At 33.8% G+C, this 25,565-nt stretch overlaps 2 protein-coding genes across 11 annotated transcripts in view; one reads left to right on the top strand and one right to left on the bottom strand.

The window, feature by feature from the left end:
* Positions 1 to 25,565, bottom strand: part of LOC105328612 (tyrosine-protein phosphatase non-receptor type 4) — a 69,303-nt gene that overhangs the window by 25,097 nt on the left and 18,641 nt on the right. For 7 of the 10 annotated variants that reach the window (XM_066073531.1, XM_066073524.1, XM_066073526.1 and 4 more), the window contains 6 exons: positions 25,129 to 25,173; positions 23,431 to 23,519; positions 23,142 to 23,205; positions 22,718 to 22,878; positions 18,358 to 18,426; positions 16,865 to 17,140 (listed from right to left, as the gene is read on the bottom strand). In XM_066073531.1, the coding sequence (XP_065929603.1) occupies positions 16,865 to 17,140; positions 18,358 to 18,426; positions 22,718 to 22,878; positions 23,142 to 23,205; positions 23,431 to 23,519; positions 25,129 to 25,173 (704 nt within the window). The remainder of the gene's footprint in view (positions 1 to 16,864; positions 17,141 to 18,357; positions 18,427 to 22,717; positions 22,879 to 23,141; positions 23,206 to 23,430; positions 23,520 to 25,128; positions 25,174 to 25,565) is intronic. The other 3 variants (XM_066073527.1, XM_066073530.1, XM_066073528.1) reach the window with 2 other exon arrangements.
* On the top strand, positions 20,474 to 22,347 carry LOC136272255 (uncharacterized protein KIAA1958-like). The gene is made up of 3 exons (XM_066073534.1): positions 20,474 to 21,373; positions 21,507 to 21,573; positions 21,663 to 22,347. Exons 1-3 carry the CDS (start codon positions 20,695 to 20,697, stop codon positions 22,210 to 22,212), a joined length of 1,296 nt encoding a protein of 431 aa, XP_065929606.1. The 5' UTR covers positions 20,474 to 20,694; the 3' UTR covers positions 22,213 to 22,347.

The raw sequence follows: 25,565 nt of genomic DNA, 5'->3' as shown, positions 1-25,565 counted from the left end.
GTCTCCATTAAAAAACTATGCTATGCACATCTATAATTTTTTCCCAATTTAGACTTCTATTATTAAAAATCCTTCTCTGCTGCCAAGGAATATTCATCAACATACATAAATTTCCAAACGTTTCCTTATAAGTCCGTCATTGTTACTTTTACAAATTCCGTGATCTTTCTCAGTGAAACATAAAGTCCCTAGAAACCCTAGAAGTTGCTGTAGCTATATGGCGTGCTTGTATTGTGTATAACACTGGGAGCTGCCCTCGACAAAATAATCAGCCCACTCAGACCCAAACTGCCTTCTGTCAGGAAAGATGGTCGTCTCACACTGACTTATTTTCCTCAAACACAAACTAATTTTTATAATAATCTGGAGGTTTTTTTTGTGCTGACGTTTTTACTTTCCTTGCTATAATCACACTTTGTCTCCCAGGTCCTGACTTTACCCAGCTCTGGCTAATAAGAATCCTAAATTCACGGACACGAGAGTCACATGACGCACGAGTATTAGGTCTCTAGAGTCGATGTTATGATGACATTAGTAAAATTGAACGCTAAACCCCCTCATTTCTCCTACATCTCCCAAAAACTTTCAAATAAAAAAATTTCAGAACTGCACCCATTGTCTGATGCAATGGAATACAATAAGAAAGACAAAGCCAACAATCTCAAAAGATTCTGCACAAATTGGAACCAATCCTTACAGTCCTACACTTATTGTATTTGACAGTCAACCTAAAGCTCTCTGTATGCTAATCTGTTAAATAGATTAGGTTTCATGTTCTGCAATAAACTCAAATTAACTGATGCACATAAAACACCATCATCCACCACCCCTATTTAAGCTATCATATAATCTCTCTCTCTCTCTCTCTCTCTCTCTCTCTCTCTCTCTCTCTCTCTCTCTCTGAGACATCTAAAATTCTAAAATAGGGAGATCATTTATCCAATATAGAACAAGAGCTGGCACAAAACCACAATACATGCAACAAGGATCATATATCAATTATAGGAAAATCCTAAATCCACAATATCTGTTAGCTCTGGTAGTTATTGCTTTTGCTATTGTATATGATATTCCTTTAACAGTCTCACTCCCTAATCAATTTGTTAACAAATATCAGCTATGAAGAATTCTTACTAATCAGTCTAAAAAAAAAAAACACTTTCAATAAACCTTCAGCATCTGTCTGTCTGCAAATGAATATTTCGTGAAATGTTAACAACTACGCATAAACACAAAATGTTAAGAACTAAAGCATATATCTTTTAATTAATAACTAAAAATATATTGAAAATAGAAACTCTCCCAGAAAGCTTACAACGAGAATGTTAATTAACACAAGAATTTAATTAATTTAACCTTGATGTTTTTGAACAGATGACCTTTAACTTTCTTTGACCTTTACAGGTCACAAAAAACAAAGTTTCTATACTTTGTTTATACACAAGTTATAAAAGGGTCAGGTGAAAGTTTCAGACAGACAGACAGACATAATCTTAGATTGTGATCTCCCAGAAGAATAAGAAAAGCAACTTATTACAATCCAATAAAAAAGGTTAATTCTGGGATAAATGGAATGTCTTTTAAAACATGGCTGTTAAAACATAGGAACTGCAGGGGAACTCAATATAGTCTCCAGAATTCATCAGAAAAATTCCAGAGGGAAGACAATGGAGGGGAATGAACTTTAACTACTGATGTTGTTCCATCACCTCGTCAAATTACTTAGCATTTCTCAATTGGTGGACCATTCCTGGGAGGTTTCCATTTGCTTGAAATCAGATAATTAGTTGAGCAGAAACTTTTCTTTTTGTTTTCTATAGAGTCGGTGTAGATGTGTCTTTTATTAACTGCATCTTTACACCTCTCTGAACTACAAAAATAAATATACCAAATAATTCTGCCCTATTGACTCCTTATTTACCTAAACCCAAAATCTTCTGACTCCCTCTAAGATCAATATTTTGATAAACTGTGTGATGCAAGATGGATAACTCTTTTTGCTTTGAATCTTTTCAATCATTTAACCTCTCGCTGGGTTAAAAAAAACCAATTTTAGAGAGAATTGATAAAATATAATCCAGAAATGTAAATGCAGCAAAACAAGTGTAAATCATCTTTTTAATGGCAACAGTCCATTTGCTAAGCAATCAATGAGTTTCCAGGAGCATACCCTGAATGCTGAAATCAATCTATTGTGCAACTTCCAGTGACTAGAACTTTGAATATTTTCACTTGGGTTAATCAATTGACTTTATTCTCAAAACAAAACCAGCTGTCCTGAAAAACAAATCAATTACAAAAATCTCTCTCGATCCACAGTTCCGAAAATATTGAATAACTTTCACTGCATTGTTCACAATTCATTCCACTTTAATTAATACATATTTGTACAAGAACAAGTACGATATTTTATTTAGTCAAGCCATGCGGTCTGTTACTTTTAAAAAGGACAATACGTGAATATTCAAACATGACGCTAGCTGAGGCTGGTCCATGGACTACAGTTGTAAGTGGTATGTCTGACGCAACAAAAGACATGCTTGAATCCTCAATAAAATCAAGACGATTCTGGCAGGACCCATTTATACTGTGCATGGCTATTATGCAATATAAAGCAGCGGGACATGTATAATAAATGTAGCCATTTTCATTCAGATTCACTTGAGGGGCCTTTATTAAATACATATTGTTATATCATGAATATCTATGTGTAGGAATTGGAGACCAAGCTGCGAGAAGAAGAGTCTAATGTTTTCTTCCACAGACAATCGTTATCATGTTATTTAAGTATTACCATAAATCAGTAAGTCTGAACAGTCTGCTCCATATCATCTGATTATCTAAAAGCTAGACAGTTTTATTATAGCTTTCTATATTATATGCCTTTGACTCCCCACACCCTTCCCCAAAAATATGCCCCCCCAAAAAAAAAAAATACACACACGCACAGCCACTTTACACATTTTCAATTATAATATTCAATCATAAATTTTCCCATTCTTATGACAATAATAGTCTTTATTTTTCCATTCAGGAGGCTGGAAGGTCAACAAATTAACCATCAGATCTACCTTAAACTTTGACATATGGTATTTGTGGCCATAAACTAACATTTAATGAGGTAGAAATCCAAATATTTCAGCTAACATTTAGTAAAGAAAAAACTAAAATATAATTATAAAATTTGATAATTTTCCAATATCATTATACAGAGATCTTCTTTATTAGGAGATTGAAATGGTCTAAAGATGGCCATGGTCATCTTAATAACTATGAATTCTACACTTCATTGTACAATGTATAATATTGTATATAGGGTCCATGATATTTTTGACCTAATCACACAAGTAAATTTTGTTTCATCTTAAATATACCCAGATAAACTAGATGAAAGTTTGTAGATCTTGCTGATTTATTAGTTTAAGTTTAATTTTAAGTTCAGTTTTATATTAATTAACCCAGAGACATTTTATAGGCTACATGTAATAGGACAAAATTAAAATGAGGATGAAAATTTCACTGTGTATAGCTAAGATTTGATCAATGGATAATTTTTTGATGTTACTAAAATCATTGATCAATGAATAATTTTTTGATGTCACTAAAATCAATCATCCTTTTCCGCTTTTCACTTTTAGCAAAGTGAGCACAAATATACCCCACCGAAAAACTAATATAAAAATTTTCTTTGAAGACACGAAATAATATTATTTTAAGATAATCCATCAATCATCTTCTCATTGTATGAATAAAAAAACTTGACTTTTTTTATCTCGTAAAGGACAAATTGACATAAGCTATATTCCAGCAACACTCCACGGACAATAAAAAGTCAGCTGGAATCCTAGCAACAAACGGAGGATAAATCACGGCAACAATAGCAAGAGTCTCCCCAAAGATTCCTCTAGTCAATATTTGTCTCCACTCTCTCTCTCCAAAAAACACAATGGCAGGCCTAATAATATCCAACAAAAGTCCTGGCTATGATGGATGCATTAGTCTTGTAAAAAAGCCAGCACCCTTCCAAGTGTCAACATGGTCGTACAATAGAGAGTGCTTACTTTACCTATTATATATGTTTACCCTTGCTGTGACAGACATACCAATTCTAAGCTCATATAGGAAGAGTCTACAGAGACTAGTTCATTTACATTGGCATCTATTTCTGTCTTAGACTTTTAGCATTATAATGTTAATCTAAATCTTTAAAACGGAATCTCTCTCTCCTCTCTTTCTCTCTCTTTCTATGTTTTTATAAGAAAATCAGTATGACCAACAATTACTTGGTACATTACACAGTTGAACTTGCATCAGGACAGTTTGATTTGGTAGAATGGGTATGGGTATGGGGGTGGGGGTTGGGGAAATTGAGGAGGGATTGCATAAATTGGGATTTGCAGTGAATCTTTGTATGTCGGAACACAATTCAGGTTAAATATTGAGAAAAGCAGAAGAGATTTTTCTACAATTTGAATCCCAGTGTAGCTCCCCATCACCATTAAAAAACACAGATATGTTAAGAACCTTCATTTATTTACTTTGCACTCACAATCTTAGATGTCTTTTTACTTACAGTGATAGCCCAAGGCTGCTTATTGATCAGTTAACCCGTAATACCCCAAAACGATGTCACTATCTATTACATAACAGCAAAGACATAAGAACAACACATCAAATTTAATTAAATGTAAACTTTAATCCAAACTGCATGGAGCAAAGGTATTATTGATAATTTTTTATTTAACATTTTGTCCCCAAAATTTCCTATAGACTTGCAAAGAAAATTGTTTATATAGAAGTGATGTAGGTATGTGCATGGCAAAGGGCATTTTAGATATTCAGGATAAATCTATAAATTGATCAATTATTGGATCTCTCTCTCTCTCTCTCTCTCTCTCTCTCTCTCTCTCTCTCTCTCTCTCTCTCTGAGACACATCAGACAAACTGGTCTTGCTTGATTTAACCAATCTTTTTTGAAATCATTTATCTGTATCTGACTGTGTCATGTAAGCATTTTTAAATCAAGAAACCACCATGAAATCCTGACTTACCATTGAGTCTTTAATCTCCATCAAGATTAAGACTAACTTGAACTTTAATACACAGACTTTTATTTCAAGCCAGGATTAAATATCAAGATCTATCAAGATAAAACATCCTATAATGTTGATCAAGTTTAACCCTGAGCAAAGGAGGAGGGTGGGGGTCTTGGGCAGTTACAAAGTCTATGAAAAATGTGATTCATCACCCCCCCCCCCTTTTTCTTTTGTGTAACTATCTAATATAAAGAAACAAACCTCTTTATAAAATACAGGAAAATTAGAATAACTTTTCAAAGCCTCAACCACCAACCCTCAATGACTGTAAAAATGAGAGGACACAGCTTTGAATTTTAACCATTTCTTTACTACTGCTATAATCGAGAACTGTCAAAAATTTCAATAACAACTTTTTAATATATCTTTTTCTTTTATAAAGAGCCCTTCCATTGGCACACTTACTTGATTTCTTTCAAATACTTGATGTCAATTTTCTGCATACAATGAAAAAATTTAAAAAGCTCTATTTCAAAAGTAGATACATTTTGAAATTCTCGATTGTTCTTAATGTTTATTGATCTTCTTCATACAGTGACACTTAAAAAGTCTTGAACTTTTTCAGAAATGGCTTCCTTCTATTTCAATTTAAAACTTTTAAATAAATCTTAAAACAAACTACTCATAAAACTTCTTTGAACTTTTGTTAAGAGTCTCTGTACAAGCAATAACTACCGATTCATTTGTAACAGATAGGGCTGAAAGGTCTACTTTGGAAAGAATTTTGTCAATTTTGACTACTCAAAATGAGAATTATCAGCCTATAATCTGCATTCCTGTACAAATACCTTGATTGCTTTTTTTCCTTTTAAGAAAAATCATTGTTTATTAGCCAACATAGCAACCATATAGAAAATCAACACAAACAACCCATTTGTTTTGGATTCTAAAATCAATATTTGTCAATATATAAAAAATTCAGCATCACAATTTTAACGAACATTAATTGATAGCTTCAGGGCATAAAATGACAAAATTGAAATTTCCTAATTATTAGTTTTTTTCATTTCAGTGATGTTTATAAATCAGTTGATCATGCCACCTAAATAACCAAGAAGAAACCTTTTAGCTACAGGAAAACATCAAACGCTGAAGAGACCATGAATGAAATAGCTCGTTAATGAGGAAAGTTTAATTAAATCAGTCAGTAAAAACAAACGATTCCAGTGACAGACAAAAAAGCTACAGGCAAGTAATAAAAATCAATGATATCACAATGAACGTTAACTTTGCGGCATTCCAGCAGAAATCTATAATGATAAGGAAGTCATACAGCAACATATTCCGACAATTATTGTTTACATTTGTCTTCGGCAACAAATATGGGATTTCTTCAAGTGTTTAAGATTATGTAGGGTGGGGGGGGGGGGGGGGAACAAATAAGGGATTTCTTTGGGTGTTCAAGATTATGCAAGGGGGGGGGGGGGTTGCTGGGAAATATGGGAAGTACTAAAGGGAGGATAATCAAATAGATTGAAGGGCTTCATTATTATTGTAAATCCGAATTTTATTTGAATGCAAAAAAAATTCAAATGGTTTGAGAGAAACTCATCATGGCAAAAATTTCTTGCTGCATTTAAATCAGTTATTTTACATCAATTGTATTTATGGTTTATCTAATGGAAAAGACTCTATGAAAGTTAATCTTGGCAAACCTGCAGTTTCTCTACAGTAAATTCTAAATCAGAAGATGATGGGAGCTTTGATGGAAAGGAAATGGTCAAAAGTTGACCGAGATTTGTTCAGAGGGTGTGAAGAAATCTTCATTTCTATAATGTTAGGGTATCAATAAAGTTTGAGGGTGGGTGGGGTTCCTGTGGGTACTGCCGTGTTGAGTAAGATGAAGGTTATCACACAGGGAGAAGGTTCAGCAAGGAGTACCTGCTAGACCTACTGAAATCTGAGGGATTCATAAGATCAGCAAAACTCTTTTTATAATTAACATAAAGTGAACAAGACACTTGTTTTAGATTCATTGATTTCATCATCTGCCTGTAGTAAGCTAGATTATAAACCATCGACAAGGTTTTATAGAACTGGACATTCCATCTTCTACGGAATAATGCTGAAAAACTTAATGAGAATATGAATTTGCTAATTTAATACTTCTTCAAAGGGTTGGTATTTACTAAAAGATTAGTCAAAATTTCAGATTGAAATATCCACTCAATTCATATCTGTATTTATTCACCTTAAAAAAAACCTTGATTACAAGAGCAACATATAACTTGTATTGACACGGAATTCGGTCACATTTGAGTAGAAGAATCTTCCAATTTATATCTGTAACCCGTCACTTGACAAGATCTACGTACAAGAGCAATTAAAGAAACCTTTGTTTAAAGCCCTGCTATCTTCTGATAATCCTGCAATAGTTTTCCTGAGGTCGATACCATCAGAAATCCAGCTGATAGAGCAAAATATCAGATAAAGGTTTTAATTCATTCCGATATTCTTCAGTTTGATTCCTGTTTCAATACTACAACGAATGTCACATTTAAAAAAAAAAAAAAAAAGACAATCGGTACTACTAAATAAATATGACGATAGATTTTATATATGAAATTTGCACATTTTTGCGAGGGTGGAACGGCAAACAGAACATAAAATACAGTAGACTAGCAACGGCACAAAAAAATCAAATATTTATCTATTTATCTGCGTTGTATCCTCAGTGAATGAAGATGCATGATACTTTCTTTGTGAAATAATAACAGGCTACACAATCAAACATTTAAAAGATATTTCATTACCCTCTATTTCAGAATTCAACAGACCACAGGTTTCTCTTCATTCATTCCCTGTTTTACCTTAAGCTATTTTCCGTTAAATTGGAGTAAATTCAATACATGTACCATGTATAACTGTGAAATTCAAGAGTTCTCTTTGAATTCCATCAAAAAATTACAGAATGGCTGCACAATGGAGGACAGCAATTGGGGATTTAATCTTAAATGATAGGCTATGACTCTTTCTTATGATAAAATATTCAGATTGTTATGCAATTTCTAAAAATAACCATATCTCCTATATACTTATACAGGTTTTCATTATTCTTATATAGAGAAAAATCTTTTAAGAATATCTAGTTACTTTCAAAACAACATTTAGCAGACATATACCTACAGCAAAACAAAAGCTCCAATGGAGCGTAAAAATTAAAACTCTCTCTTCCCCTCCATTAAATAATTCTATTATATCTGACATCCCTATCTCTTCTACCATCAAGCCATAAAATCAATGTCATGGTGAGGTTTTTTTATTGGCATAACCTTTCTTTCTCGCTCACTGTCTCCAAAACTCTCTCGACTGTCATTCTCCGACTGTCATTCTCCAAGGGGGGCTCTCCATGACAGCTGATTCGTGCCAGATGAAACTTGTCATGATGACAAACTTTAAATTTCAGGTCTCCTTTCTCCAGCTAATTATAATAAGCTACTGTGGCTTTTGACTATCGAGGCCTTCTTAGTTGTTTTTCGGACTTAATGGCTTGGGGTTCAATGCTTGGTGCATTATGATCCTACTCCAATCAACGGCAATATGGGATCAGACTTGAAGAAATTCAATACCTGAATGAATCCAATTCTTCTCATATTTAACATATATATCCCCTAGGTTTACCTACTTGGTGTATGAAAACTTCATTCCTATTTGGACTTGCTCATGCAAATTTTATTGATGTTTAAGTGGAATGAGCGTTAAATTGAAAAAGAGTAATGTATTAGGACCCAGGAGATGAATTAAATGACCGGGACCGTGAAATTTATAACTCTTTCTTCTGCTCCTGTTTCTATGACAATTAATTATCATGTTAATTAGTCAGATAATTACCTTCCACAAATGAGACTGGGCGCTTTCCCCATTTAATATCCAGAGTCAAGTTTTTAATCACTGTTTCCCCTCCTGTCTCACTGTTAAACGTCACAAAATACATCCACGGAAAAAGGACAGAGGGAATATGGACACATACAGCCTCCAGCTGATATCAGATTAAAATATCAATCGCGCTTTTTTCAAACTAATGAATACACAAAACAATTGTCTCACAAATCCCATGGAAAAAAAAACAAAAAACGTAAAGAAGAAAGAATCACTGTCTGTGTATATCCAGCATTGGCTTACGACACAGAAATCAAGTCGTTGTTTTTACTTCGGTTGTCAATCAACGTAAACCAAATCAAAAGGAAAGAGAAATCCCATAAAGAATAGAAAAAAAATTTAAAATCCTCCAGTGTTTCTCCTCAGTCGTAAATAATTATCCATGACTATATAAGCAGGCCCGTTGTACTCCGTGTTAGTCCGTTACATATAGCACTCCATATCAAACGTTTTGAGAAGTGGGGGAAAATAAGTTAAAGTATATTATGTGTATTTCACTCGTAACTCAGGAACAATACACGCTAGCAGGATTATCTACATGGTCGGAATCACTCAATGGAAAACGCTCTCGTTTGTGTTAATAATAACGGCATATTGAACACTGTCGCGGACATTTTTAAATTCCCCAAGCCTGGGACTAATCTATTTAACATAGTAATGAACTACTGTACCATTGAACACCTTAGTTGTTTAACAGCGTTGGGGAACTCAGGTGTGTTGGGATGGAACTTTAAACATTCTCCTTTCCCATGTCGTCAATAGTCAATATTTCCCTGATCGTCATTTACCCAAGTGTTTAACTCTTTAGCGTTGAGAGCCCTCCTTCTGCTATACATGTCTTTCTCCTCTCAAAAAGGTCAAAATGGTAATTTTCCAGAGGGAAGGTATGGTTCACATAAGAATTTCTGTTGCATGCACACAATGTCAAAATGCTTTAATCTCAGTTGTGTTCCTCTCATGAAAATTTGCCTCACAGAAAAAAACCTTAATTTTCAGAAGATTTACAATTCCACAAGAAGAAAAATAATTTCTCTTCAAATGACAAATGCATGGTGAATATCTCCATGTATAACCTTTGGTAATCAAAAGTCACAGTTTCATTCCTTACATAAGGCTGTCCAAAGGTTTAGGAACAATTCAAAAGTCTGGTAGATCACATCTAACTGCCTAATTGATAATCACATTGAAAGGATATACGCCTCTAAAAAACATCCCAATGAATATATACCCTCACAGTTTGCCTACAGCTAAGGCCTAGTTGTGTACCCACAGAATGAATGTTTGATACACCTCTTCATCAGAAATATCAATCAATTATCACCATCACAAAAAAATGGCACATATCTAATGAAAAAGTCTCCTGCTCTCTCAGTGGATAGATGTTGCAAGCTTATCATGCAAGCATCATGTGTAAGTGCTTCACAGCTTTCTGTTCATTAGTTAAGCAAGAAATGGCTTTAAAAAAGTGAGCCAAAACCTCCATCAGCTCATAGTCCTCTCTTGCCAACAATCCTTGCCCAAGTTTCTATACTATAGACCATTTACTGAGTACAGAATTTAGTTACATACTATGAGCCTATACAGATCAAATCAAATCAATAACAACTTGCAATCCCTAGGTTTCTTTTTTTTTTTCCTTCTCTTTTTCACTTAACCTGGATCTGAAAGATGTATGGAGGTCTTCTTTTATTATCTAAATCAAGTCTCCTTGATGTGTACGTACGTAATCATTAACGACACCGCGTATAAACACGCAAAAAACGTAAAAAAAGAACGATGAACCCTATGCTTCGTTCAGCATCACACATCTTTATTGTCACGTCGGCTGAGTCCGGATTTCGTCCTATCTAGCTTGACTTCATGCAATATTTATGAAAAGAACCTTTCATCACCAAACATCTCTCCTTTTTTTTTTAAATAAAATACCAAACAAAATCAATATCCATTTCTGAATAAATTTTTTCTTCCCTGCAAATTATTGATAAATTTTGTTGATCAAAGTTGTTTCAGACTTCATGCCTGAACAGATCAAGGGAGAAAGGAATAACATGGCAACTTATAATTAGGTCTGGCTCTAGATCCTTTTAGATACAGGAAAGGAAAATCCCCCCATCCCCACCCCCTGCAAATTTCAGATGGCTTTAAAACTACCCCAATTTCAGGACTTTATTGGGAGACAAAAAAGGACACAAAACTCACTCAGGGCAAATAAATCAATGTTCACTTTACAATGGCTTGAATCGGTTTATTTTACTTCTCAACAAATAAAATCAATTTCTCTTTAATTCTGCAAAAAGAGTGTTCTTAGTGTCTGACTGTGACCCGTTGAGGTCCTAATAACGTTGATGTAAGGGATGAGGTGTTTTTTTTAATACCTGACCCCCATTGAAAACTAAGGCGTAATTGTGCAAATCATTTACCCTAACAACACAACTACCTATATTGGCACATTAAGACCAAGTCTAAAAGGTGGAGCTTTCATTATGGAAGGGGAAAAATTTCTTTTTATAATTAGGGATACTAAAGGTGTAAAATGGTTTTATGGCTTTAAGATTACACTGTCAGAGTTGCTAATCTCCTGTTAAAAATTTGCCAGGTATTGAATCAATGCTTCTCTCATTGATCATCATGCATACCAAAAAAAAAAATTCCGAAACGATTGCAGCTCAATTTACCATGAAATATTCAAAGTATAGCTTTAATTGCGTTTCAAAAAATTTACTATAACATTTTGTCTGGTAACCAAATGTGTTTTAATTAACAGGATTCCGATCTTTTTTTTCAAATTGCATTCCGTTGCATTTTTTATTTATTCCAAGACTCGATGACTGTTGACACTATAATAACCCGGTTCTCTGGAAACCAAAACATCTCCACAGAGTGAGGAGGACATCTTTTTAATATCCTGCTGGGAGGGACAAGAATGATATTAACTCCATATAATGGACGGACCAATTCACAAAGAACATGCCAATAACTTGCTCTACCTATCACCCCCGTCACATTTTAACCAGCGCATGTTTGGGTAACCTAAGAGAGGTCGTCTACAAATCGTTTGTTACAAAACTCTTCTACTCTAATCAGTTTCCTTATTAATATTGATTCCTCAAAAATCTAGTGATCAGAAAAAAAAAATGGTTGAGAATCCCTATCAGTTGGTCAATTTGTCACAGCGAGATATTTATTATCTCGAGACGGATGGTCTTTTGTATGTATATGGACCTGAAAACAGATCCCATAATCACTTCTGGATAGTCACAGAAGACTAAAAAATACATCATATATTAGGATCCCACTGAGAAGCTATCAGTCCGGCCTAAGGCCCGATTATTGCAATGTAACATTTCTACAAATCTACACAAACTTTTAAGCCTATGTAAAGCTAATCCAACAAAACATGGATCTCTTCACTTTAATGCCTAGATAATTAATCAGATTCCAAAAGCAATAGAATTAGATTGATGATAGGACTATTGCTGTAAATGTTCTTTTTTCTCTTCTTTCAAATGTGGATCATTTTGTTTCAACCGTATGCATGGTGAAACCAACATCCTTAAACCAACACTGCATGAAAAACAAGAACCAGAAAACCAGATATCACAACCAGATATATGAATGGATCCATCAGATACTTCAAGATTTCTAAAACTATAACTCTAAACCTCAGAATCAGGACAAGAATTTGACATAAGGACTTCTGAAGGACATTAATACTTGATTAATACCAAAGAAAGGCAAAGATATCAATGTTTAATACCAAAGAGTTGTTAAGACATCAATTTTTAATACCAAATGGGGATTTCTACATGTAAAAACCAGGACCAAAATTCTTGGTACCAGATATTTTCAATCTGAATATACTGAAGAGCCGGAGGCCTCCTTATTGATCCCAAATAACAACATCTCCCGACATATCTCTGCTTCTTTGCTTATCTCCACAGTTTTCATACCCTTCTATCTGCTAATACCCCCGGTGCTTATTGAGGGAGATAAAAATTTTCAATAATTGATATTAAGCGACCCCTCAAAAACCTAATCCAAATTTTATTACACCCAAGAAATTAAATGCCATGTTTAATCAAGCTGCGAATGATTTCATTCAATTTTCTTTTACATTATCGGCCTACGTTCTAGGGAGAGAATGTTCATTATACCCCTTCAAAGAATTTTATGTTCATTAATTCCAGGTTAAACACTATGAGTACAACCTATCTATTAAAATAATTTTCCACAGAAAACAGACTTCTTAGAGAAATGAGAATGAACTTTAACTCAAGCTTTCGTAAAATCAAAATAAAAAATCGAGCGATATCAGATCCCAATAATGAATAAGCTTTTTTAATTAACTTTCATGCTGTAAATTTTCTCCATGCTATGTAAATATGAGTCTCAAATTTAAAGAAAAGAAACAGAGAAAGGTCCAAGTAATTTAAAACCCTCAAAATAGGATTAGCAAATTTTATCAAAGTTAATCAAAATTGCTCAGTATAATGTGTACTTTTTGATGCGGCTTTTATTTACAAGTTTTGATTTAATATTCAAAACCGTTAGGATGGGTGAGACATTTAATAGGTATCTAATAAAAGGAAGTCTCTTTTTCATTATCATTGATTTTGAGGGAAGCCACCATTTAACAAAAAGATCAGATTACAGTAACTCTAATTCTGGCCATTACAAATTGGAGGCACAGATCTCTATAAAAATTCAGAGCCAAGGAGACGTAAAACTTTCAATTTCATTCTTCAAGCCGTTCAACATTCCACGATCGATAAAATTTCTCCGTGATATAAGGACTGTTACATATAAGAGCTTGTTGCGAGAGCCTTGTTGACAAAGAATGCTGACGAGGACATGAGATTTCCAGCATGTCCAAGAGCTCTGTGTCGAATCCGCTACAGTAATCCCTCCCTGTTTACATACCATCTCAAAGAACCCTCTCCCTTCCCCCCTTCCACCCCAATATCACTTTCTTTTACCAACAAAGTCCTTCAAGCTAATGAACTGTTTGGGGCCATGCTGGTACTCTTGAGCAGAAATGGAGACAACAGCTTTGGATCTCAAAAGTAGTTGTGGGGTCCCCAGATGCTAGAATGGCAACAAACCAATGGAGGCCCATTACTCTGTAAATGTCCAGTAATCCCATGAAAGTTGATTGCTTACTTTTACCCAGGTGGTGTGTATAATTACCACAGTAACAAAGCGTTGGACCAAAAGTAGAACAAACCTCTGATGATTCGTGTATGCACTTGCTACTAGTAGATACTGTTTATTCTTTAACGATTTTTGATTTATATCTCCTTTCCCATCATTGTCAAGAATCTACCTATGTTTAATCATGCAAAAAAGGCAAAATTTCAAAAATCTGCCTTACTCCCTCACATGTAAGAACAACTGAATGCCTTTTTATAATATCCATGAAGGCCTCTACCAAAATTGGGAAATTTATGGCCAGATGATGATCCTGTTATACAAAGGAAAACATTTTAAATATTCACAAAAACTGAAATAATTTAAGTATGTTTTTACTTACATGCAAGCATTATAACATGTTGCTGATTCTCTAAAATCGTTTAAACTTTAGCACCAACAAGGGGTTCAGAGTTTGATGTAGGTTTATATTCTGTATATAAACAATTGTTTAGGGTCTTTTGAGAACTGCAATGCTGAATGTGATGTGACTATAAAATCATCTTATTAGAGAAGGGACTTGATTATAAATATAAGAATGTCATGAGTAGTAAAAATATATTAATCTTAGAAATGTCTCATGAACATTCTGCTGGTACTTTCTCTTCATTACAAGAGTTTCCTCTAAATGGGTTTTTCAACACTGCAGACCTTACAAAGGCCAAATTGTTCACCCATTTACCATCAATGGGATGCATCCACCTTCTACTGAAATCATACAACAGTGCCAATGTTTCCCCAAGGTTTCTTAGCAAAGAAGGAACAAGTCTGACCCCACTTTGGTCTCTACTCTTCAGACTGGCCTGATTATCCCCCACCCCTCCCAAGGGTCATACTCTGGGCCTTTTAAGTAACAGTGCTTGGGTCTATGCATTCTCCCATTACCCAGCAGAGGGACAAATTGTCTATTGTTCTCCCATAAATCACAAACCAAGAATCCACATGAGAAAAACCACTTCATGATTGTTTAAGGACCCTCATATTCTCACAGATGGAGTTTTAAAAGTGCAACCAAAATAAGGGGGGCCCTCAAATCAACTTTCCGTTTATGACCACTGTTTTCTACCCTCTAGCAATGGGTCATCAGGAACAGGACACCATAAATCACCATTAAATGACAGTTTCTTCCTGAACCAGGACAAAGAAGATTTCAAAAGAAAGACTTAATTTGAAGAAAAAAATCAGAGTAAATTGGGTTAATGTCCAACACCCATAACCAACATCATCCACCCATCCATCCATTCATCTATTAATTCAACAAACCAGAGATTCAATAATGTCCCTTGTTTTCTAAATATATTAAGGAAGAAGCTAGCGCCAAGGCCATGTTGATAAGTTAGAATTCTAGGACACCAGTCGATGTCCTATTTTCAAAACAGTTCATCAAGGACACTGGTTCAAATATAAAAGAGTACTTTTCAAAAAAAAAAAAATGTTTTTTGTTCAACAAAATGTGAGTGAAAATAATATAATCAAAATTTTACTCATTAGTACTCATCTGACCCTGGTGTAAACATACCAATCTGACCTTCATATCACCAAAAATTTAATTTTTCTCAAATACTTGAGAATTAAAACTACTCATTTCACACTGCCCAGTCAATTAAAAATCTCAAAGAGTGAAATAAACAGTGTTATCTTTTCATCAGCGAGAGAATTTCATACCCTCTCCCCACCCCCTGTTGTATTTGACAGGGGAACCCCTAAGTGGCCATTACCTCAATAGGTTTTGGAGAGAGATAATACACAATCAGGCATAATGGACAAGAAATGGACATTCTTATCTGGATTTACACAAGCTCCCTTCACACAATGTTTACATATATGTGTGATAAAGCCCAAACTTCCGATAAAAGACACTTCTCGTACAACTGTCATTTTACCTAACCCGTACAAACACAACACATTCTTCTAGAGAGCACGTTTAAATACTTCTGTCCCCTTCATACTATCAAGATTACCCCCCCCCCCCCTTTTTTTTTCTTTCCTCTTCTTTATATATGAAATATGGTTATCAGTTCCACATAAATAACTTATGTCAATATGGCCGTCCTAAAGCTTCAAATTTCCAACCGAGTCATGAGTTTAAATAAATCTCACAATGTTTGTCCCTTATTTTACCCTCTTTTGTACTCATAAAAAGAATCTTGTATTCAATAAATAAAATTGCAAACCCATTTTTTAACTTCGATCTTCCAGTTTTCAATAGATATAAAAAGATTCATCAAAACAGCACATTCACATCCTAAAAATCTATGCATTCATGAAAACCCTTATATTTAGTGATATGCATTTTATTACATAACTCTTACAGTAGTAAAATGACAAATTTTGCATTTATATGCCATTGTGCCTTATTATTTTCAATTGTAAGAAGATGAAATTGAACTAAATACAACAGTGTCCATAGAACCCTAAATTATATACCGATCGATAATCACTACATTTCAAAACCTTGACATTAAACTTAGAGAAAATTTGCATTGAAATCACTCACACAAAAAGCCAATCTCCCACCTATACAGCACTCGTCGGACTCAATTCTTGAAAAGAACAAAAAATGTCTGCCCACTTCCTGAGTACTTACTTGTCCAGTTCGTATATGTAAATCTTCATCGTATTATATGTCAGACACTTTAACCTACTGTTCCTGAAGAAGAAATAAAAAGTCCCCCCCCCCCCCCCAATCCTCTAGTACTTACTCGTCGGACTTGCTGGAGTGTATGGACGACCTTGAGTTTGAGCCGACCTTGTAGTCGTGGGGGAGCGTGGCCCGTTTCTGGTTGTTGATGCTCTCGTAGCGGTTGAACGAATGGTTAACGCTGTTACTGCTCTTTGGTCGAGCCGTTGACGGAGTTCCTCCAAACGTCTGCGACTTCGGAAGGTTGCGATGGCCGTCGATAAAGTTGCGTTCTTGGATGATTTGGTCTCTCGTGTGTCCACTGACCGTCCGCCGTGCAAACTTTTTACTGGGCGACCTAAAAATAAACCAAAAATGATCACTTCTGATGTTCATTCTCCTTGCTGAGAACACTGCTAATTGTTTATCTTTTGATTTTGTTTCTTTTAATTATAAAACAAGCATTTCAATACATAGTCACCGGCTACATTAAAATTTGTAAAAAGCTCATGCTATGCCAATATTCCTTGCTGAAATTAATGCTTTAAAAATATTATCTTAGTTCTCAATTGATAGAATAGATATTTTTTTAGTTGTATCATATCATTTCTACATCAGATTCTAGCCATTAATTACACACAACCAATTCATGCCCAACACAATACAAGTTTTAATTCCCCTTTTTAACAGGAAATTAAACTTTAACTAATATTTTACTCTTCATTTTTTTTTTATTTGTTATAAAGCTGTAATGTTTTTTTTTTTCTAAAAAAAAAATGTGTATTTAACAAAATTAAGAGGAAGAGATACAAAATCCCCATGATCTCAAATAAACAAATTCTCAATTGTGCAGCTGCTACAAGTAAAACTTTCTAAATACAATTTTTTCTTATAATGAAATGCCATCCATCATATCATCTTTTGAATGGAACACAGAGTATGAGAAACACAACACAGGGAATATACAAAGGTATAACTCCCAAGGGAGTTAACTAGATTTAGAATATCAAGGGAGGTAACTGAAATCAGATCTCCAAAGGGAGATAACTGAATTTGTAACTCCCAAAGAAGCCTTAAGATTACAAGTCTATGTTATTCTGAGTAAATATGTGCAAGAATTAGTGTAAAAGAAGTGTCAAAATGCAGTGAGACTGTGTCAGGAAGATTGTAGGTAACTACTGTAAAAGCCCAGGCATCCATTTTTATCTAGGGAACAGGGTAAACTAAGATATCAGGGAATATGAAGTCAAGGGAGGCAAGCATGCAAAAATGTCAGTAAACATGGCCCCAACTGATTGATCACATTGCAGACTACTAGCTTAGTTATAACCAAAAAATTATACGCATTAAAATGCAGCTTCAAAAATGCTGAAAGTTCCATTTTTCATACAATTTTTTTCTGATTTTTATTCATAAATCGATTAATTAATCCCTTATGTAAAAAAAAAAAATTCTGATTTTTATGTCATAGTCAATTATTTTCCTATAATAATCTGAACCGCCACTTAATTAATTAATTAATGCAAGAACACGTAGACTTGATTGACTTCTGTGGCACAGAAAGGTAAAGCTCACCTGGAGAACGTCCGCTCAATTTTAGCTCGCCTCTTGTTTTCTTCCAAAGTTTGGAACTCTGTTTTACCGCTGTAATTACAATAGCAAGTACTGTAATTACATTCACTGTAAAGTCTATTGTCTGTAATAGTTTCTGCTATTGAATGTGTACGGTAGTTGTATTTTCTATGCAATCACTCTAAATTTTATTCTGTTATCAAGGGTATAGTTGTATTTTCTATGACAACTGCCAATATGTGAGCTTCTGTAATTACATTCTCAATACATTCTATTGTGTCTGTAATAATTTATGCTACTTAGTGTGAAGTTGTGTGTTTTATGGCATTAAATTTGCTGTAAAATGGATCTATAGTTACTATTATGTACATCTGCCACACATTCTATTGTCTGTAATAGTTTCTGCTTGTGAATTCTATAATATTCACCATAACATTTGCTTCTGGAGTCAAATCTGTGTGAAAAATGAGTGTTTTTGTGTTTTGTTGAATATTTTTCAGTCCTTTGAATAAGTTTGGCATCTTTAATATACAGAATGTGTGGGAGTCCAGATGTTACTTGTATATAAAATAAACCTTTTCTTTTCTCTATCCCATTTTTGAATTTTTTCAAATGTAATACCATGTTATGATATATATATTGTAATCATATATAAATGATTTTATGTACCGTAATCTAAAACTGTGTGTTTGTGAGGGTTTTTTTTTAATCCTATGTCGCCTTTTTTTTTCTAATTTTTGGACAATAAAGTAAAATTTCAAAGTTTTTCCCTAGCATTTTTAAGTTATTCTAGGAATTTTAGAGTGACAAATTCTGATGTTCATCTATTTGATTGAAAGGGGGGTGGTTCCTGGATTTCCTACAACAACTCTGATGCCTGGATACTTAGAAAGCAACTAGCATCTGCAGAAAAAGACAGAGAAACTGGAGAGATGGTCAGCTCTACTAGCTCTAGAAATGACATTTTGACCTGTCAGCTCAAGAAAACCCTGCATCTTTTATGGTAAAAGAAATGCATACCATTTTATTTATTTGTTTATTATTGTTGTTTTGTTTGATGGAGAGAGTGGATATTTATTTCATTTAAACTGAAACCAAGATTTTCTCCTTTCACTTTCTCTCCCTCTGATTAAAAATATGCTTTAAATTACTGATAAAAAGATGAACAAGTGAAAATTTGTGCTCACGTGCGATTAGAAATATCTCCGTCACACAAAATGGATGATGGGCAAAACAAATTGCTCACTCAAGAGACATATGTAACCCTTGTGAGTGAATGAATGTGTTCATGTTAATAATGAGATCAAAAGGGAGGGGGGTGGGGGTTTTCCTGAAAGGTTCTGGTCACCAATCGTTAGAGTGGGGGGGAAAAAAACCACAAACCGTGATAATGCTGAGAAAATTTGAGACAGAACACACCATGCATTATGAACGCTACAAAATCAAACAATTTGGTGATGAGGTGTGGTTGGAATATCTCATATCAATGGAGTACAATCTAACCATAGATGTTGATCCATGTACATGCATAATATGCTGCATGTGAATATTTTGTGGGTAAAGGAAAATAACTCTTATCTGACAACACTACGCTGAATGCAAAATATTTCTAAATTTAATATGAATGACTTAATTATACATTATTTCCTAAAATAATTTCTTTTATTAATCCTAATCATTTATTTCTACAAAACAATTTTTTCTAGCTCTCCATTTAATACTCTTTTCAGTTCAATAATACTGTAAAAATGGAAATCTCTGTCCTATTGGGGTAATTTACACTACCGGTACATAAGCAAGAAGAATTTATTTCCTTAATTAATATTCACCTGGGTACTTACTTGCATTTCAAAACTTATATTTTTTTTTGTGATTATTATTGCAATCATACCTTAGCATATTGTTCTGCATGATCTTGGAATTTTTAATTGACAATCGGAAATATCAACATTTAAAGGTTGCATTTAAATGGTTGCGATTTATTAATTTTCAAAGGCAATATATTTTGACAATACTTGTATCTTAAAAATCAAAAATCCTATAAATAACATTGTTTTCCCTCGGACTGAAATGTCACATTTTCATTGGTTTAAACATGGCACGTGATTGCCTCATATATCTCTATGTAGGCTCCGTGAGGATTAATAGTAGGCAATATGGCCGTCATTGGCCGCCGCTTCGCCTACTCATCTCAACATTTCATATTATTTGATACAGAAACCGTGTTCCGTAAGTTCTTAATATATTTTGAGTTGTTGCCCTTTGGAATTTTTTTAAAATTAGAGTAGTTGCCCTTTGAATTGACGTCACATATTGTTGTGTCTGCTGCGTTCGTGTAGAATGGCATCCAGATTTGTGCTAAGCACTGCAGAGGAAAAACAGGAAAAGCGATTAAAATTGAACAGTAGCAAAACTTTACAGGTAAACAAAGGAGCGGCTAAAGTTTTTAAGGAATACTTGAAAGTAAAAGGCGAAAATGAGAACTTTCAAGACTTTGACAACGTGAAATTAGACGAGATGCTAGGCCATTTCTACATGGATCTACGTAGAGAAGATGGGTCACATTACAAAGTAAATTCCCTGGAGACAATTCGCCATGGCATAAACAGATATTTGAAGTCACCCCCCTTCAACAGAAAAGTGGATATAGTGAAGGATTCCTCGTTTACCGATAGCAACACTTGTTTTAAGGCTGTTTTAGCCGAAGCCAAAAGAATGGGGAAGGGAGACGTGGTTCACCATCCTATTATCTCAGACACCGACTTGAAATCGCTGTATACAAGTATGCATCTGTCTATCAATACACCACAGGGTCTCTTCAATAAAGTGCAGTTTGACATCCGAATGTTTTTCTGCAGGCGGGGGAATGAAAACATGCATAACATGACCAAAAATATGTTCCGAGTTGAAACTGACGAGGACACTGGTCGAAAAGTCGTGAAAAAAGTCGTTGATGAATTAACTAAAAACCATCGTTTGGACAAAGAAACTTCTTCTGGAATTATGCCAGAAATTAAAGGTTTGTTTTGCTTTTCACTGTGTCTACTGTATTTTTTAAAAGAATTGAGTCATAGAGAAAATCTTATCATACTTATAAATTTTTATTTAAAAATCTATCAATACTTATATGTATTTGTTATCTTTATTGGTAGGATCAATCTACTGTCCAGTTTTGTCCTTCGAGATGTACTTATCAAAGCTCCATCCAGAATGTGACAGGTAATTTTGATTGACACAAAATATATAAATTTTTATGACTGAAAATTTATGTGTATCTTGTTTTGAGTTAGAAATGTTCCCTTTTACAGGCTATGGCAGCGACCAAAAGAGAGTTTTCTCGAATCTGATGCAGTGTGGTTCTGTAATGTCCCTGTTGGTGAAAAGAAATTGAGGAGTTTTCTCAGCTCCTTGAGCAAGGCTACTAACTTGTCAAAAGTATATACAAACCATTCCATAAGAGCAACTGGAGCATCCATTCTGTCCAAGTGTATGTATGGACCCTCACAAGTAATGTCTGTCACTGGACACAAGTCCGTACAGAGTCTGAGTGTCTATCAGCGAGTTAGTGATGCAGAAAAAATTCAGATGGGTGAGTCTATCAGCGAAAATCTTGCACCAACATCCAGCTTGCCAATGTTACCAAGTACCAAGAGGCATGCTATTATGGCTAATTCATCATCTTCATCAACGGTTTGTGAAACTCAAATAGTGGAATGCGATCTTAATGGGTGGCAAATTGATCAACTTTTCGCAGATTTTGAAACGCAGAGTCCAGTTGAAGAGAAACGACCATTCAGACCAATATGCTTCAGTAACTGCACCGTGAATATCGGTAACATCAACGTTAACACAAAATAGTTCAGAAAAAAATGCAGAGATTGGAGTGGTTTTAATTGTTTATTATTAAATGTTTAAAATATTTTATTGTTGAAAAACTGTTTGTTACTGATATAAAGATTGTTGAACTTTATTTACTGTTGAAAAAATAAAAATGTGTGGAATTTAATTGTGTGATCAACACTTCTTGGGAGTAAAATCAGTAAATGTATCACTAGATAGTCCTTGGGAAAACAAAACACTTAATAGGTTAGTTACTGACACACTACGGAAATATATTGGGTTGATCAATCTCATAGATGGTTCGGCTTCGCCTCACCATCTATGAGATTGATCAACCCAATATATTTCCGTAGTGTGTCAGTAACTAACCTAATAAGTAATAATATACCTGTCATCTCAGTTACAACTATCGTTCCTCTACACTTGATGGTCTACTCCTCAGCTAATACACACAACACAGCATCACCTGGGTATATAACACCTGGCCAGGTATATGATTAACCTGTCTGTGCCGCCCACTCACCTGTAGCGGAACTTGGATCCCATGGAGAAGATTTTCTTTGACGGAGGGTTCGGGACGTAGAGGCGGAAAAACGTGTGATGTTCCACACAGGACTTCCAGAGATTCTTACACGACCTGTAGCTCACCATGTTGAAGCCGATCAGGTTCTCCACCGAGTCATTCTGTAACCATACAAATCTACATTGCTTCAAAAAGTTTCATTGACTAAATGTTATCTCCAAGATTCTTTGATGTCAAGGCGTGTTGGTCATAAAAGCAAACATTTCTGTGACCAAATCAAAATAATAAAGAACATCACAGTAAGGTCAAACTTTTATTTTTATGTACAAGATAGGTTTGAATTGTTAATATGAAAAAATATACTATGTGAAATTCTATGCATTTTTGACAAGTTGTCAAATCATTCAAATTAGTGTCAACTTACCATCTCCCTTCGAAGTTGAATGAAAAACTGTTTTCTTTTAAATGATATCTTGACAATCTTTGCCCTGAAAAATTTTGGCAAAATTAAGGTTGTTTTAAATAACATCTGAAAAAAAAATCATTAGGAAATGTTTTATCTTATATAATACAAAATTTACTTGATTTAATGGCTTTTTGGGGTCTTATTTATTAACTTCTTATAAAGAGAAATTAAAACCCCTTTCTTTAATGTACACAACTTTTAATATTTAAATGCGAGAATTCTCTTCAAACACACTGCTATTACTCACCATGGGAATGTATTGATTTTGACATTATTCTGAAAGACCACCAGCCCGACCGACGTCACGCCTAGCTGTATGTCTATGTTGCTCTGATCCTACAGGAGAAAAAGGTTGGTTAAAACTCCCGAGTCATGAACTGCTCATTAAAACTGACAAAGACTCCTGCTATGCACTCTGCAGTCAGTAGTATTCAACTATCATTCAATTTTTTCTTTTTTTAAATTTTTAAAAAAAAAATCTTGCATTAAGTAATAAAATAGAGATAAACGACTTGATTATGAAAATGAATATATTTTTATTTCTAAAAATAGACAACTTTCACATCAAGTTAATTCCTTTTGTGGATGCAGTTCATACAAGTTCCTGCTTCCATTCTGTACACAACTCTAGGGAATAAATATTCAATGTTTATTTTTCACAATAAAAGAAAACATAGTTATATTTAGACGTTAACAGATAAAAAAAAATACATCAAATATGCTGACAAAGGGAGGAAACTAACAATGTGAAAGTCGTCTAGAGTTTTAAATATAAATATAAAAAACTTAATATTATAATAATTTTTTTTTTTTTTTTTTTAGAGAAAACAATGTTTACAAGTATTCTTTATACCGATATTCTTAATACTATAAAATTTTATAATTAATTGCATCATAATATTTGCTTTTGATTAAACCAAAAAAGTAAAATGTTAGTAGTGTGTAAGAATTTTTAAGGTTAGTCACTAGAACTCAAAGGGAGATAATTTACTACAGGGCAATCACCATGGAAATTCTAATGTGTGTATATGTTATTTTTTTTAATCAAAATTGCTTAATAGATCTCAAGGCATATAGTCTTAAAAATATCAATAATTACAAAACAACCATTCCTAGTCAGTAGATATATTATTATAGTATATTGAAAAACAAAAAACCTGAAATTATGTCAGAAACTTTCAGGGACAAAAAAAAAAATAGGGTAATGCAATCCAACATGTGGGATACATGCAGCATTCCATGTTATTGTATACAATTATTTGTATACAGTCATGAATAAACATAATTATTGAATCGTTAAACATTTTATGCTCAACTTTCTTCACTTGAAAACTATTATACATAAAATATTTATTCTCTTTTGTCTCCATTATGTGAATAAATTCCCCATCAGCTGATCTAACATTAAGGGTATAATGCTGATCTAACACATAGGGTATAAAATTAAGAAAACATTTTGAATGAGCATGTCATCATAAAGTTTTTTCATTTTCTCATAAAGTTTCACTCACATTGAAGATTATTTCAGGGGACAACAACTCTATGCGCAAATATTTTCTTGAAGCAGATTATAAATATAAAGACTCATTAAGACCTCTCTGTTCTTAAATGTAAACATTTTAAATAAAATCTGCATTTAGATGTCATATTATGTATGAAAGAAACTAAGATCTTACAAAAGAAATTTTAATTAAATGACATGAATATTTATAAAAAAAAAAAAAAAAAAAATCAAGGTATAAAATCTTAACAAATCATAAGGCTGCTTTAAAATTCAAACCCATTCTGTTGGATGTATTGTGCTTTGTGATTGGTTATATATGAGATACAGGTTAATGCAAATGATCAACTGCTGATGAGAAAACGTATCCCTCTACCAGTGTTATCTAAAGATAATTAAGTCGTTATTGACTTATAGCGTTAACGAGATAGAAATCATACTAACTCCTGTATTGCACTGTCCCAATTCATTGGCATCAATAAACATGCCCTACAAAGATACAGGTCAGGGGGTCAAAGATTTCAAAAAGATTTCAAAAAAATCAGTTCCCCTCTAAATAAGAAATTCATTTTCCTGTAAAAACCAAAAGGTTGGCCGCCATGTTTTAATTAAAGATCTTTGTGCAATTTCTTTGAAATAAAAATCAAAAGCATACAATTACCGGTATTTTTTAAGTAATTAAAATCTACATTAAGCTTTCAGGCAGGCAAATAAGCTTTTTTGAGATATAAATATATGTTTTCATTCCATGGGTTCGTATTTGTAGACGTTGCTGGTGTTATTGGTTGAGATGAAGAAAAAAAAATATAGTTGTTTGAGCTGAAGATTCTGGCTTCAAAATGCAGAAGATTTTTCAGACAATAAATCATTCATTGTTAAAT

This window comes from Magallana gigas, chromosome 10 (genome assembly GCF_963853765.1).
Source record: "Magallana gigas chromosome 10, xbMagGiga1.1, whole genome shotgun sequence".
Lineage (NCBI taxonomy): Eukaryota > Metazoa > Mollusca > Bivalvia > Ostreida > Ostreidae > Magallana > Magallana gigas.
This window is presented reverse-complemented; position numbering and strand designations above follow the sequence as displayed.